Source organism: Marmota monax, unplaced genomic scaffold, assembly GCF_021218885.2.
Source record: "Marmota monax isolate L192 unplaced genomic scaffold, Marmota_monax_Labrador192_F-V1.1 WCK01_AAM20220418_F8-fsc00001, whole genome shotgun sequence".
NCBI lineage: Eukaryota > Metazoa > Chordata > Mammalia > Rodentia > Sciuridae > Marmota > Marmota monax.
In genome coordinates this window covers 56,635,912-56,652,347 of record NW_026693777.1, presented here as the reverse complement: position 1 = coordinate 56,652,347, position 16,436 = coordinate 56,635,912, and the positions used below count along the sequence as shown (strand labels likewise).

Here is a 16,436-nt window from a genome sequence, read left to right as displayed (position 1 = left end):
CTGTCAGCACCAACCTTCCGGTGCAGCCCTGTGTGCTCTTTTCCCGCGCACCCAGCCCGTCACGCGCGTCCCCGCCGCGAGCCCCTCCGCCCCCAGCCCCAGGCGCACTCCCTCCCATCAGTGGTGCCTCTACAGGCGCGCCCCCAGCCCCGCGCGCCCCCGCTCAGCTCGCGGAGCGCGCGCTGCCAGCCCTTTCCCGCCGCGCGGCCTCGTGCCACTAGCGCTAGCTTGCCGGGGGAGGCGCTGCGGCCGCAGGGGGAGCGCCTCCTCCTCTTCCTCCAACTCCTCCCCGCCTCCTCTCTCTTCTCCTCCTCCGCACTACGGTTCCCAGCCTTAGGCGGGTACGAGCGCGTCCGGTTTGCTGGAAGCTTTCAGAAATGGCAACTTGCGCAGTGGAGGTGTTCGGGCTCCTGGAGGACGAGGTGCGGGGGCCAGAGGGTGACGGGCGGGCTTCCCATCGCACTGTCCATCAGTCGGACCCGAGGAGGCAGCCGTGGTGCCAGCGGCCGCCGCCAGAGGCTCTGCGGTCTGCGCCTCCTCCCTCTGGGCGAGCCCGGGGTGTGCGCGAGGCGCCCTGGGCACCGTGGGGGCGTCCTGGAGCACGCGGGCTCGCGGGGCTTGTAGTAAGGAGCAAGCCCGTGGACTCCACACCCTGCTCCTCCCGGGAGCCGCCGCCTTCCCTGTCAGTTTCCTTCAGGAAGTGTTGAGGAGGGGGGCGAGGCAGCAAGCTGGCTGTGTGCGCCGAAAGGACGCACATCACCCGCATCGCCTTCCTGCCCCCCCCCCCGGGGGGGGGGGGTCCGCGAACTCCCTGGGGGGTGGGGCCAATTTCCTTGGTGCTTAGCATCCCCACGGTTGAGTAGACTTATCTGGCAGAGGCCCTGCCAACTTAACTTTATGAACTTTGGTCTGGAGACTCGAGTGAATTGTCATTAGTTGTTTGATTTTCTTTTCCTTCTTTGTCTGAACCCCTTTTTAGTCACTTAAGTGGAGACAGGAATGGGAACGAAGGTAGTAAGAATTTTCGTCCTATTTAGCAACAAGTGTCAAATGTGGGAAATTCACCCTTCGTTTTATGATCTTCGTTGTTAAAAAAATAAAGTGAAAAAGTATAAATACTTTAAAGAACCTCCCACAGCTGTTCACTTTGAAAACTGAAGTTATAGGATTTGAAGAAGACAATTTATGTTGCTTGCCTAATTTATATTGCTTTCTTAGGTATTTTCCAATAGTGTAGTAATAGTGCCTTTTCTTAGCAAGTTGGTGCCTTTAGATGTCTTTCACACTTCTCTTGAGATCTTCTTGTTTATAAACTGAGTAATTTGTTAGTGTAGGCAAGTTATTTCAGGTTATTTTGAGAATGCTTATGTGATGTGATTAGAATCTTGTCGTTTGCAACAACATAGTTGGAACTGGGAAACATTTTAAGTGAAATAAGCCAGGCTTAGAAAGTCAAGTACTGCATGATCTCACTCATATGTGCAATCTAAAAATGTCGATCTAATAGAAGTTGAGAGTAGAGTGGTGGTTACCAGAGGCTAGGGAGAATGGAGAGAAATGGGGAGGGGTTGATCAGTGGCTACTGTTACAGTTAGATAGGGTCAAGAAGTTCTGTTGTGCTATTGCACAGTAGGGTGACTGTAGATATAATAACGCACTGTATATTTCACAATGCTAGGAAAAAGAAGTATGAATGTTTTCACCATAGAAAATGATAAATGTTTGAGGAGGTAAATGATTTAAACACTATACAATTGAAATAGCTCATAAAAATGTACATTTTTAATGTTTTTATGTCTCTGTTAAAATAAATTTAAAAAATAATTTAATTTCATAGTTATTGCCAAGCAAAGTGACAAGGGGCAGATGGTAGCAGCTAGAAGTTCCTCAGAAATAGTGATCAGTATGTTATAGCTAAATGGAATGTTCTAGCCAGTGCCCCCATTATTGTACTGTAGAAGACATAAGAAGGTAATGCAGCATTGCACCCATGATAGCTTTCTTCTTATCAGTTGTATCTTCCTGCCTGCTACATAACTGTAGTGCAGAGAACTTTAGGCTACCATCCAGTGCAATCAGACTGGCCTTGGACTTTACTTCTCTGTCATTGCTACTCAGAAATAGGCCCCATCATTCAAGATTTCTCATCTCATCTCCTTCCAGCAGAGCCAATTGATCTCAGACAAAATATTGCCAAAGGTATCATTCACCATCTGTTTTCTTCCTCTTGGTATACAGGATCTGTGTTCTCAATTATCCCTCTCACCCCTCTGCCCAGATGAAATCTACTAATTGTGGCATTTAGTGGATGATCAGTAGCAACTGGGACCAGAAACCTCACCCCTCGAAATGAGGATTTCCTGAACTTGCTGAAGGATTTATAATTCTGGGAAGTTTAGTTTCCTGGCATGAGGCCTACCCTATTCCCATGGTGGGGCTGTGCGTTCCATAATTCAAATTTCCTTTCATTTCCTTGTGTCTTACTTTGTCCATGTTAAGGAAGAGAGTGAGATAAGAAGACAAGAGATATGATAAGAAAGTATCTCCCACTTCTTCCGTTGTACTTGGATTATTTATTCAACACACATGCATTAACTGTCTGCTCTGGGTCATACATTATGCTAGACACTGGGGATACAGAGAGAGAAATGACTGACAAATCTCAGTCTTAAGAAGCTCACCATCTGGTGCAAAATGTGAAAGTTGCTTATTTTCTGGTTTCAGTTTCTGTCTCATCACCATCATTTGCCACTTATTTTCTAGTCCATCACAAGTAAAAAGGGGCCTTCAAAAACCCTCCCCCCCTTCCCCCTTTTAAAGAAGAAGAACACTGCACCTATGTCACCTCTAAAACTCAAAGTCTCATCTGGGAATAGGCAGCCCTCTGCTGTTGATTAAAAGTAGAGAAGCTTTTCTGTTACAGCAAAAGGAGATGATTCTTACAAATTTGAAACTGAAACAGAAAAATGAAATAGAAATAGAATAGAATAGCGTTGCCATTTAGTCAGTGTGTAGTGAATAGCTGCTGAGTCACACTGTATGAGCATATTAGAATTAAAGTATGCTGAAGTTTAGATCATAATAGCTTTCATTTTTCCATGAGTTGCTGTCTTTTTCCACAATATCTTTCTGTAAGAGGGTCTACATGCACAGTTTGCCATTAAAGCATTAGTTAATTAAGGAAGAAGTGTAACATAATTTATGTATAATTTGGTCTGACAGTCACTTGGAATTAACAGTAGAGAATAACTCTCATCTTTGGTGGGAAGAAGTATGATGGATCTTGGAATTGGAATTGAGCATCACTTTTTGCTCCTTCCAGTGAACCTCCCAATTATGTAGAGGCTGGAAAACATCACATTTTCCAGACTTCTGCAGTTATTGTTCTGAATGTGGAATAGGTTCCCCCCATTAGATGCACTTATTTGAGAGTTGGGACGTGGAAGTAAAGTGAAGCATATAGTTTTGTTCTTATTTTTCTGCTGACAGGCATAGTCATATAGACCTTGAATTTTCTATAAAAGTATTGCAGTATCTGGTAACTTGTTTTATAGGTATCAATAGGAAGTTGCAGAAGTAGCGGTTTGTGGCCCTTGATTCCAGATGTCTAGATTGGCTATATTCTTGTGGTGGCCCCTGTTAGCTATGTATTTTTTTAAAACTTTATTTTACTTATTTTTTATGTAGTGCTGAGAAATGAACCCAGTGCCTCACACATGCTAGGCAAGTACTCCATCACTGAGCCACAACCCCAGCCCCTAGCTGTGTATTTTTATCTATCTGGCTATAGCAGATGTGGCAGCTTCCGAGGTGGGCTGGTCTTACAGCAATTTTCCACACCTCTGGATGTCCAACCTACAGCCTATTCCAGCTCTTCAAACAATTTTGTAAGCACCAAATTCCCTGAATTGACTTCTTTCCTCTTAAAGAATTTAGAGTGATTTTGTTTCCTGTAACTGAAGCCTGACTGAAACAAGGCAAAGAAGAAAGAAGATAAAGGAGTTGAAAGTCTCTACTGCCAGATTGGGAGTATAGTTTGCTAATATGGAAGAATGGACACCCCCGTGGCAATAGCTACAGCAGTACCTAAACACCAGGGTAACTAAGAAGGGCATATTCTGACACTTCTGGACCCACTAAGGCTGGGCAGAGTTGACTGTGCCTGCCTGTCTTGGCATCATACTAAATCTGGGAACAAAGTTTCTAAAACTATGAACTGCACACAAGGAAGGAGAAGCATAGTTGAAGCAGCAGCAGCTGTGTTAATCTATCCCAATCTCTCATGTATTGTTTTTGCCAATACCACTTTTTTGCAAATTGCAGGGTCATAATATTTTATTAAAATAAACAAATATAGTTTATTTTTAATAGTTTGTTTTATTTTAAACCAACAGTATCCTCCTGCAGATTCTCCAAATTTGACATCTCACCACCATTTTTCCGTAACCTTTTTCCCCATTTTTTTTTTCCTGAGCACTCAAGGGTAAGCTTTAGACACATCCCTATCATCTTTAAATATTCTAGTGAGTATTTTTCTAAAACAATAACACTGTCCAGCATAACCATATAATCCTCCAAGCTAGGAAATCAATATTGATACAATACCATCTAATCCACAGATAACCATGTAAGTTTTGATAAGTATTTTAATAATTTCTCTGTTTCTTTCTGGCCCAAGATCCCATCTAGGAACATATGTTGTATTTGCTTGTCGTGTCTTTGCAGTCTTTTCTAACCTGTAATAGTTCCTCTATCTTTGTTACCCTTGACAGCTATAATGAGTACAGGCTGCACATCCTGTGACATCTGTTTAGTGTTTCCTCATGATTATGTTAAGGTCATGTTTTCTTGGCAGGAATCACAGAAATGATGCTGTGTTCTTCTCAGTGCATTACATCAGGGGGTACATGATGTTGACTTGTCCCTTCACTGTCAGCGGTAACTTTAATCACTTGGTCACTTTGGTGCCTGCCAGATTTCTCTGTAATTTGACCATTTCTCTCTTTATAAGTGGTGTTTTAGTCATCCTTTTTTTTGCTGTAGTGATCAGAAGACCTGACAAGAACAATTAGAGGAGGAAAAGTTTATTTGGGGGCTCTCAGTCCATAGACAGCCACTTCATTCTTCAGGGCTCGAGGTGAGACTGATCATCATGGGGGAAAAGGGTGGTAGAGGAAAGCAGCTGGAGACACAGCAGTAGGAATCAGAAAGAAAGAGCGTGAAAGTGCGCTATCCCCCCCCACAAGGACAAAAATATATACCCTCAAAGGCATGCCCCAGGGACCCTCTCTTCCAGTACCCTACCTGCCTATAGTTACCACTGATTTAATCCCTATCAGGGGATTAATTTGCTAATTAGCTCAAGGCTTTCATAACCTAATCATTTCCCCTCTAAACCTTATTGCATTGACTCACACATGAGCTTTTGGGGATACAAAATATCTAAACCATAACAAGTGATTACTATTTTGTGGGCACATATTCTGAGGCTATGCCAATATCCTGTTCCTCATCAAAATTTATTCCCAGTTTTAGCATATATTGATTAATTCTGTCTGAATCAAACACTTCTATATTTTATTTCAAATATTATTAGTTGGCATTCTGTGCAATTAGAACCTTTTATTTCCTCCCATTCATCCATCTATCTATCTATCTATCTATCTGTCTATTTATATCAGCACAAACTTGTGGAATCCCACGTTACTCAATGGGTTGTAATTGATTACTGTCATTAAATATTTTGTTGTTCCGATCATACCAGATGGTCAGTAGGAGTGCTTTCATGGAGAGTTCTAGGCCCTTATAACAAGTCCCCATCATTTCTTGAACACTTCATTACTTTATGTACTTTTCCTCGCACAGTTCTGTCTGGAATCAGCCATTTTCTTAGGAGTGCTCATTCTATCTGGTAAAAATGGGTTTTAGAAACCCAAATCTGAGTCTTTAGTGGGCTCATTGCTCCTGGAATGTGCTCTTCAACTGTGTCAGTGAACATGGTTAAGAAGTTTTGTGTGGGTGTGTACCGAACACACATACATCTACAGCTATGTTAATTTGTATATTTACTTCAAAATCATTAATTCATTCTGATTTAAAATTATTCAAAACTAGCAATTTAATATACCTTTGTAGCCATAAGTTTCATTTCTAACAGTGAAAACCTGACTTTCATTATCCTTAATATATTTACTTATTTATTTAATTTATCTACTAATACGTTCAGTGAAACTAATTTCCCAGCCACGTAAACAACTGTGGGACTTCGGTGTCCCCCTTCCAACTCTTTGCATCCTTGAATGCAAGTGGGAATACTACTGTTGCATTTCTATGCTTCACCCTCCTCTGGTGGGCACCCTACTGATACATCTCCATATGGCACCTTCCTCCTCTCAGTGTCCCCTGCTGGTAAAAATGAGGACCATGCATCTCCCAAAAACAACTCGCTCACACTCCTCTCTCCCTATGGTGGGCCTGCTGTTTATTCCTTTGCACAAGGAACAGAAGAGAAGGACATGTACGTGTATGTTACACACACACATAAAACAGTTAACTGTTAGGAATTCATATATTGCATAGGAGTAGAATCTTGGAGCTGAAATTATATAAATTAAAAATAAATTTATATAAATAAATTTATATAATTATATGAATTATATAAATTATAAAGGGCGAGTGCAGGAGCAAATGAGATTTGACTAGGTTGAAATTCTGTTCCTGTCACTTAACACGGTGATCTTGTAAAATTATTTAACCTCTATGAGAGCAGGATATTCAAATTGCTGATTCTCCCATTCCCTAGCAGTCTTCATTCCAGCATCTAGAGATGTAAGAACCTATTGGACACAACTGGTATTCAGTTAATCATGGTCATGTGCTCCACCTCTGAACCCTGAGTCAGATTTCTGATTTGAACTGCTAAATCCACCATTCTGCTGAACTCTGCGGCAGTCTATGTTACTACCTTATTCCTCCTTAAAGTTTGTATTCATTCTGGCTCCTTTGCCAATCTTATCAAAATTTTAAGAGGATAAATGAATGGAGGGGATAGAAGAATTCTGGAGATAAATGTAAGGTGTAAGGCACAGCACAAACAAAAGGGTTTCAGTCAGTGTTTTCTGAAGGTCTTGGGGATTTAATATGCCTATAGCCCATTATTATAATTCATGACCTGATCAAAGTGTCTGGTTTCCATTGATGTGAGTCATTTGGGGGCATTGAAGAGAATAATGTAAGCACATGATCATGGGAGTGCATAAAGATGCATTAGTGAAAATAATCTTCAGGGAAAAGAGTCGCCTAAGTATAATAACAGCTGCCTTTAATTGAACACTTGCTGTGTGCCAGGTTCCAGGTGAGATGTTTTCACACTGTAGCTTTAATCATCACAACAATCTTGTGAAAGCAGATACTATTGTCCACATTCTACAGATAAGGAATCTGAGATACTGGTTTCCTCAAGAACTTCCTCTCAGTAGTTAGCAGATCTGAGATTGAAACTCAGGTCTCTTCAGTACACAAAACTTGGTCTTTCCACTTTCTTGCTGCAAAAGGTTGTCCAAGTGAAACCCTTTAACTGAAGAGACCCTTTAGGGAGATGATGAGTGGGGCAGGTGTATTGTTGACTGTCATTGTTCTTTTTTTTCTCTCTTTTCTTTTTATATTTTTAGATGGGCCTCTGAAGTGCTTAAATTCTGTAGTGGCTTAACAAATATTTGTCGACCATTTACTCTTACTGTGTGTCAGGCATTTGGTCAGGACTTGAGCTAATAATGATGGACAATAGGGGCTGGGGCTGTAGCTCAGTGGGGAGTGCTTGCCCACATGTATGAGGCAGTGGGTTTGATTCTCAGCACCACATATAAATAAATAAAATAAAGGTCCATCAACAACTAAAAAATATTTTAAAAAAATAATGATGGACAACAGATTAGATTTTACCGAATTTAGAGCCTAGAAGGACATTAAATCAATAATCGTACATCCATATTTTTTAAACATCGTGAAGGTAAAGGAATGTAAGATGTAAGCATATGATATAATTAATCTTGTGTGATGGGGAGGAGGGGAGAGTGTCAGAGAAGGCCAAAGTCACATTGAAACTGAAACTAAGGATGAATAGGCGTTAGGTGAGGAGTGGAGCAGTAGACTTCTTGGTAAACAGAACTGCATATGCAAAAGGTGAGATGAAGAAGAACAGAGAAGGTCATGAGATGAGGCTGGAGAGGAGAGCCGTGTTAAGACTTGGAACTGAGGGATGGGGATATAGCCCAGTTGGTAGAGTGCTTGACTTGCATGCACAAGGGTTCAATCTCCAGCACCACACACACACACACCAAAAAAAAAAAAAAAAAAACTTGGAACTGAATCCAAAGTGGAATGGAAATTAATTAAACAAGTGTGAACACACATCATCATCATCATTATCACTGTCATTTTTTACAGTTAATGTCTGTTACATATTTCACCTTTTTTGTCTGTCATTTCTTCTTGCTTTCCATTTGGGATCACATTTTTTTTCCAGCTAAGGTACACTCTCTAGAATTTCTGAATATTTGCTGGTAATAATTTTCTGTTTTTGTTTGAAAATCTCTTTATTCTGGCTTTTTCATTTTGGGGGGTTTGGGTGAGGAGGAATAAAATTCACCGTGAAATGACAGATTTTTAAATGTACAATTTGATGATTTTTAATAGCATGCATGGCCAGCAACCTGATTAAGATATAGAATATTTCTATGACTCTGGACTGCTCCCTTGGGTCCTCTACCAGTCCACTCCTCTTCTCCATTCTCCATAGGCAACTCTTGTAGCAATGGATTACTTTTAGCTGTTCTGGAATTTCATATGAATGGAATTGTACCTTCTTATTCTTTTAGGTCTTGTTTCTTTTTTGACATAATGTGTTTGAGAGTCACACGCGTGGTTGTATCCTTAGCTCACTTCTTTTATTGCTGAGTACTATTCCTTGCTGAGCACTATTCCTGTGTACAAACCAGATGTTTATTCATTCTCCTTTGATGGACACTTTGATTGTTTCCAGCTTTTGGCTATTATGAACAAATACACTGTGAACATCTACAAATCTTTTTTATGAATATATATTTTCATTTCTCGTGTAAATACCTAAAGATGGAATTTCTGGGTCATAGAGTAGGATATGTTTGACTTTATAAAAAGCTGACAAATGGTTTCCATAGTGATTGTACCAGTTTAAACCCATCAATAATACAGAAATGTTTTAGTTGGTCTATATTCTTTTTTTTTTTAATATTTATTTTTTAGTTTTCGGCAGACACAACATCTTTGTTTGTATGTGGTGCTGAGGATCGAACCCGGGCCGCATGCATGCCAGGTGAGCGCGCATGCCAGGCAAGCGCGCTACCGCTTGAGCCACATCCCCAGCCCCCCCCCCCTTTTTTTTTTTTGAGTTGTTGATAGACCTTTATTTTATTTATTTATATGTGGTGCTGAGAATTGAACCCAGTGCCTCACACCTGCCAGGCAAGTGCGTTAGCGCTGAGCCCCAGCCCCAGCCTGGGTCTGTATTCATTCAGCAACATTTGAAGTTTTTGCCAAAGCTTTCCATCTACCTGTATGTTCTAGCCTTTTAGTAATTAATATTATGAGCTTCATGTGGATCTTTCCAGAGATATTCTGTTCGTAAATCAACAGATAAGGTACTGTCACATTTAAAAGTAGTGTTAAGATATAAAGTAATGATGAACTGTTCTTTCTTCAAAATTACATAGTACTAACTGAACAAAGTTTACTATTATTCTAAATGTAACTATATTAATGATAGTACTTTCCTTACTCATCCTCATGCTGTTTGCTGTATGCCTATGGATTTTTTTTGTGTGTGTGTGTGCATGTTTTGTATCAGAGATTGATTTTATATTTTATTTTGAGACAAGGTATTACTGAGTTACTTAGGGCCATGCTATGTTGCTGAGGCTGGCTTTGAACTTGTGATCCTCCTGCCTTAGCCTTCTGAGCCTTTAGGATTATAGGTGTGCACCACCAGTCTTAGATGCTGGTTGTTGCTCATTCTGTTATGAGAGTGAGCAAACTCCACCACACCTGGCTGTACCTATGGTTCTCAGCTTTGTGTCCATCAAAATCATCTGGAGAGTTTGTTAAAAACACAGATTACTAAGAGTATCTGATTCCATAGGTTCAAAAAATCACAGCTGCAATACATTCCCAAGTGATGTTCATACTACTGGTTCAGGGAATATAGTTGGAGAACCACTGCTCTCTCTCCAATCTAAAGGTTCTGGGTATTGTTTTTTGTTTGTTTGTTTGTTTGTTATCACAGTTGTTACCATCCAAAACTCCTGAACAGTTTTATTTTTTTTTTTATTTTTTTTTAGTTGTAGATGGATATAGTACCTTTATTTTATTTGATTACTTTTATGTGGTGCCAGGGATCGAACCCCGTGCCTCACGCATGGTAGGCAAACACTCTACTACTGAGCCACAACCCAGGCCCATTCCCGAACAGTTTTAACTTATCATAACAAATGTATAGCAATCATATATTCTAGATTTTAAGACAGTTCTGATTTTATCTATTTTATTTCCTAGTAAAAAATGATCTACCTTTTATATATTCATAAATGGTTTAGAATAAATTTATACAAAAGAAGTAGAAAACTTCTGTCAGTCCGTAGGATCTGATTTTTAGTTTGGAAAATATGGTCACCATAGATTATTTTTGCTCAAAATGGACTGACAACAAACCTTTCTACAGTAGCTGAAAGTAGGATTAAAGTACTTATTAAAAGCAAAGAAGAGTTTGCCCTTTTCATCCCCATCCCCCTCCCCAACCTGGGTCTAAGTCATGTTTTGCTCAAAAAAAAGTATATTTATATTGCTCCCTCCCTTCCTAGCAATTGTTTTCTTAAATAAATATTCACTGTTTACACAATCATACTATATACAGTATAATTCACATTGAATCATTGTACCATGTTTTTAGTTATCTATTGCAAATTTTTTGTTTGCTTTAGTTTTCTGTACACTTATCACAAATTTAATTGCAGACTGTCAGCTTTAAAAGCACTTGATGCAGTAAAAAAAGACGTGTGTGTATGTGTGTATATATATGTGTGTGTATATATATATGTGTATATATATATGAAATGATCATAAGTATATAGATTGCTACCCATTCCTTAGCCTCTTTGTGTGCTGTACAGACATCATCTCTGGGCTTCCATTTGTCATCCTTGTGGAACTTCTGTTCATCTCTTTTCTCTTTTGAATCCACTGTTTCCCTAATTTCTTGTCTTCCTTTTTCCTAACATATTTGGTGGCATACTTTCTCTACATGAGTGGTAGTTACTGTCGAGAGGAGAATCTCATTATAGGATCATCCGATCCTACCATTTCATTGTGGAATTCTCACATATTGGTATTTATAGTGTATCTTTCCTTTGGGTCAGTCAGTCTACCTAGTGAGGAGTCTTCCTGTCTCCTTATTGGTGGGTACTGGTCTGGCAGCCAGTGTTCTTGTACCCAGGTTGGGGAAGGGGATGGGGATGAAACAGGCAAACTCTTCTTTGCTTTCAATAAGGTGCTTTATTTCTATTTTCAGCTTGTGTAGGAAGGTTTGTTGTCAGTCCAGAGTTGTCAGCTCTCAGTATTTGCTCTGTATCCTGCTGGATTCATTAGAAAGATAATGAATAGATAGAAAGATAAAGAATAGATTAGTTTCTTAGGTTTTGAAATCTCACAGTTTTTTGACTTTTTTTGTGGGGGGTGTTACTAGGGATTGAACCCAGGGAGGACCTACCACTGAGCTCATCCCTAACCCTTTTAATTTTTATTTATTTTTGCTGAAGGTCTCACTAAATTGTTGAGACTGGCCTTGTACTTTCCATCCTCCTGCTTCAACCACCCAAATCACTGGGATTATAGGCATGTGCCACCGTGCCAGCCTCTTTTCACAATTTTTATAGTGGAAAAATTCATAAAATGTATTACTTCAGATACAAGATAGTATGTAATAAATGCTGTGTGAATGATCCTCTAATTTTAAGAAAAGTAATTTCAACTACGAAGGCTTTTAGGGAAGATATTATTTGAGCTTTGAGAAAATGTGTAATGTGGGCTATGGCTCAGTGGTGGAGCACTTGCCTTGCACATGTGAGGCACTGGTTCAATCCTCAGCACCACATAAAAATAAATAAAAGTATTCTGTCCATCTACAACTAAAAAAATTTTTTTAAAGTATAATGTAAAATTTATAAAAAATTTAGGAAGTAAAAACAAATCTTCATGATCTCATTACTTATAACAGTTATGTTCATTGTTTCGTATTTCTTCCTAACCTTTATCCATCTATACATTTTAGAGATTAGCATCCCCATCCGCCCTCTATTAACATATAATTATTCTCTGCCAAATAATATTGATTTAAATGGCTTTAAAGCATTTTGCTCAGATGATACAGAATTTTAACAGAGAATGGTAAGAGAACCTAGCTTTATAAAAATGAAATAAACTTAGCATTATAAAAAACTAAATACAGGGCTGGGGATGTGGCTCAAGTGGTAACCGTGCGCACCTGGCATGCACGGGGCACTGGGTTCGATCCTCAGCACCACATCAAATAAAATAAAGATGTTGTGTCCACTAAAAAGTGAAAAATAAATATTAAAAAAAATTCTCTCTCTCTCTAAAATAAACCTAAATACAGAACATATATAGATATTTTTAAAACTGTCTTGTGAGATTGGAGGACAACAGAAGTTGAGAAAAGAATGAAGAGAGTAACAAAAGATAATTCTTCAACACTTATGAGAGATGGAAGGATCTGAAATTCTGCATTTCCTTTTCCTGATTGTGGGAATGAAGGGAGAGTAAAGGGTACTTAATAGATATGTTCATGAATTATAGTGAAAATCTCAGCCCTAGACACTGCTTTAAATTATTGAAGCCATCTTCATAGATAGCATAGTACCCCACATTACCTGTTTGATTTTCCTCATCATAAAAAATCCCACATCTTTACCTATAATTTGCAACTTCATTTTACCTTAAAAATTAATCAAACTCCCTTTACTTATGAGTAGGAGAGGACAGATTCATGCTTTAGTGAAGAGCTCTGCTCTGTTTGAGAATAATATTCCCATCCCTGTCTTAATTAAAAGAATGATCTTTAATTTTCGTTTCCTTTTTATTCATTTGAACTCTATCCAGATTTCTGTTAATAGCACACTTAGTATCATAAAACTATTGATGAGTTTCAACTCCAACTGCAGGATTTATGTTGCTCTCCTTCATTTTAAAAAATGATGTGAGAGTTAATGACTTCTGGTAAAATTCTTTTACCAGTTTCAATCATTTTCTATTATATAGCTATAATGTGAAGATAAGATGAATGCAAATATGAAAATAAAGTGGCATTTTTAGTTTAATCTGATGAAGTTCTTTCAATCACTATAGCTTCACTTAACAAAAAAATTTAACTAAATAATTAGTTTTAATTTTTGGAGTGAGAATTGCAAGCAGAAAGTTTAAAAATATGTCGGTGATTGCTAGTAATTTATAATCCTCCAGAATTGTTTTAAATTAATGCTTGTTGAATTTTCTCTAGGAGATGGGGAAATATTTCAGTCAAGGCTACATAGATAGTTTTAGGGAGCTTTTTTTTTTTTTTTTTTGGTAGTAGGGATTGAACCCAGGGGTGTTTAACCACTGAGCCACATCCCCAGCTGTTTTTGTATTTTATTTAGAGACAGAGTCTCATTGAGTTGCTTAGGGCTCCCTAAATTGCTGAGGCTGTCTTTGAACTTGCGATCTTCCTGCCTTAGCCCTCAGAGCCACTGAGATTAAAGGCATGTGCCACAGCACACAGCTTCTTTGTTTTTGAGACAGGGTTTCACTAAATTGCCTCGGCTGAGCTTGAATATGGGATTCTGCTACCTCAGCTTCTTAAGTAACTGGGATTACAGGTGTGAGCCACTATGCCCAGCATGAATAGCTTTTATTACCAGGAAGTCCAGAAATATGGATTAATCTTTTTAGAGAGATATGATAATTACCCCAGTGAAGGTCATACGCAAGTTATAAACACTATCTTGAGGTTAGAAAAGATAATTAACATTGTCACTTTTGATTACATTTTACCACTTGAAAAAATTTTACTTGTTAATTAAGTCATCACAGAAAATATTTTTAAAAAAATATTTTGTAGTTATTGATGGATCTTTATTTTATTTACTTATTTATATGCGGTGCAGAGAATCGAACCCAGTGCCTCACACATGTGAGGCAAGCACTCTACCGTTGAACTACAACTCCAGCCCCCAGAGAAAAGTTTGTTAGGTTCAGAATTAAGTCTTAGAGATTGATACCTGTTTGATGTAATTCAGTCACTTCCCAGTCAACTGATGCAGTGAGAATTTGGCTGTAGAACCAAGGGAATATTTCAGTTGGCCTATTTATTCAGTGACCTGCCAGAACAATAAAAGGAGTAGTCAGGACCTGTCTTCAGATGTTAGGAAATAATCCCCATAGAAAACTGATATGTCAACATTTTTGTTTTCCTTTCTGATTTTCTTTTCTTTTTTAATACATTTTTATTTATACATGGGCACAATATATTTATTTTGTTTATTTATTTTTATGTGGTGCTGAGGATGGAACCCAGGGTCTCACACATGAGAGGTGAGTGCTATTCCGCTGAGCCACAACCCCAGCCCTCTGATTTTCAATTCTATCTTTATTTCTGATATCTGAAGGTTTTTTTCCCTTCTTTCTTGCAAGATCAGCTACATATTTAATTTTATTTGTGGAAATTATATTTTAGCATCTCAAGTTTTTTTTTTTTTTTTTTGCATTATCTTAATCTTTCATCTGGGTTTTGGAGTTAATAGAATATTTTAATTATCATATTTATTTAGTGAAACCCCGTAGGAAGTACCATGAGTGTAAGTCCAGAGAAATGGAAGAAGGTTAAAATAAATGTGATATATATCTTTTCTCCCACTTGGGCTTTTCTTGAGAGAGGAATAGACTTTGCTACTTGCCAAGGGAATAATTTTAGAATAGAATTAGTTAGTTTGTATTTTTGTGTGTGTGCTACAATGTTTTATATTAGTGGAGCTTCAAAAATGCTACTGTAATACAGTTGTACTTATGTCTTTATGTACATAAATGAAAGTTTATTTAGAGGATACATCTAAAACTGGAGTTCCTATGTTACTGATTGAGAACTTCCTTAGATATTGTGAAATCTCTTCAGAATGATTGATCAATTTACACTCCCACCAACGGTGGGATTACTGGCGAGATTGAGTATACACTCATTGACTTGTTCATTCTATATTTATTTCTAACATTAGGGCAACTATATATGACTCATTGATTTTTAGAATTCTTTACATATTCTGGATAATCATTATATGTCTTAATGATGTGTGTTTTAGATATTTCTCTCCTGTATGTCCTCCTCAATTTTTCAGGGTTTTTATTTGTTTATTTTTTTGTTTGTTTAAGGTTTCTTAATGCAAAATGGATATATATTTAATGTTGTGAAATCTAACAGTTTTTCTTATTAGAGTTTGTGAATTTAATCCTTTCCTATTTAATGTCATAGAAATATCCTGATGCATATTAGTTCTGATACTCTAGCTTTAGATTTTCTTGGAAATAATGGTAGATTCTTATTCGGTGTGATAATTTGAGTTTATTTTTTGCTTTTCTTTGTATGTGATCAAGTCATCTACAAATAATTTAGTTTTCATTATAGCTTTTAGTCAAATTAATCTTGAAAAAGAGTCCTCCCATTAATTTTAATATCCTAACTACTTGCGTCTTACTTGAGTTACAAATGCATGAAAATAAAATATAAATTTTTGTATTTTAGGAAAATTCACGAATTGTGAGGGTAAAAGTTATAGCTGGAATAGGCCTTGCAAAGAAGGACATTTTGGGAGCTAGGTAAGTATATCAAATTTGGTTGGAATTTTAAAACTTTTCATTTGTTAATTAATTTTTTTCCTAAATTTTGGCTAAGTGAAAAATGGAATAATATTATTAGTATGCAAATAATATTATTTGTTATGCAAAATGAATAATATTTTTTACTTTGGTGGTTTAGTCAATCTCTTCTTATCTGAATTACTGAATCTATGGAATTAGGCAAAGGTGTAAATCAGAGTGGTAATTATTAGACTCGTTATTGAGTTTTGCCTCTAGGAATTTGTAAAATTCTAATCTTATAAATCCTTTAGCAGATAACAACCATAAATTCTGGACACAATATAAAAAGTAGCAACATGAACATAGTGTAGAGTGAACAGAGAAGGCAATTTCTGGTGGGAGCCTGCACTTGAAGGAAGAGGATTATACTGAGTTCACAGTGTTACACATAAGTCTGAGGCCAGGTGGAATCAGAACCCGGAAAATTGTGGTCATTATGACCA

General features: G+C 37.9%; 1 protein-coding gene across 1 annotated transcript in view; it reads left to right on the top strand.

Annotated features, from left to right (window-relative positions):
• The first annotated feature begins 265 nt into the window (after nucleotides 1–265).
• Nucleotides 266–16,436, top strand: part of Nedd4 (NEDD4 E3 ubiquitin protein ligase) — a 133,819-nt gene continuing 117,648 nt past the window's right edge. The window contains exons 1-2 of the mRNA XM_046461461.2: nucleotides 266–422; nucleotides 15,878–15,951. Coding sequence (XP_046317417.1) covers nucleotides 378–422; nucleotides 15,878–15,951 — 119 coding nt within the window. The 5' untranslated portion in view covers nucleotides 266–377. The remainder of the gene's footprint in view (nucleotides 423–15,877; nucleotides 15,952–16,436) is intronic.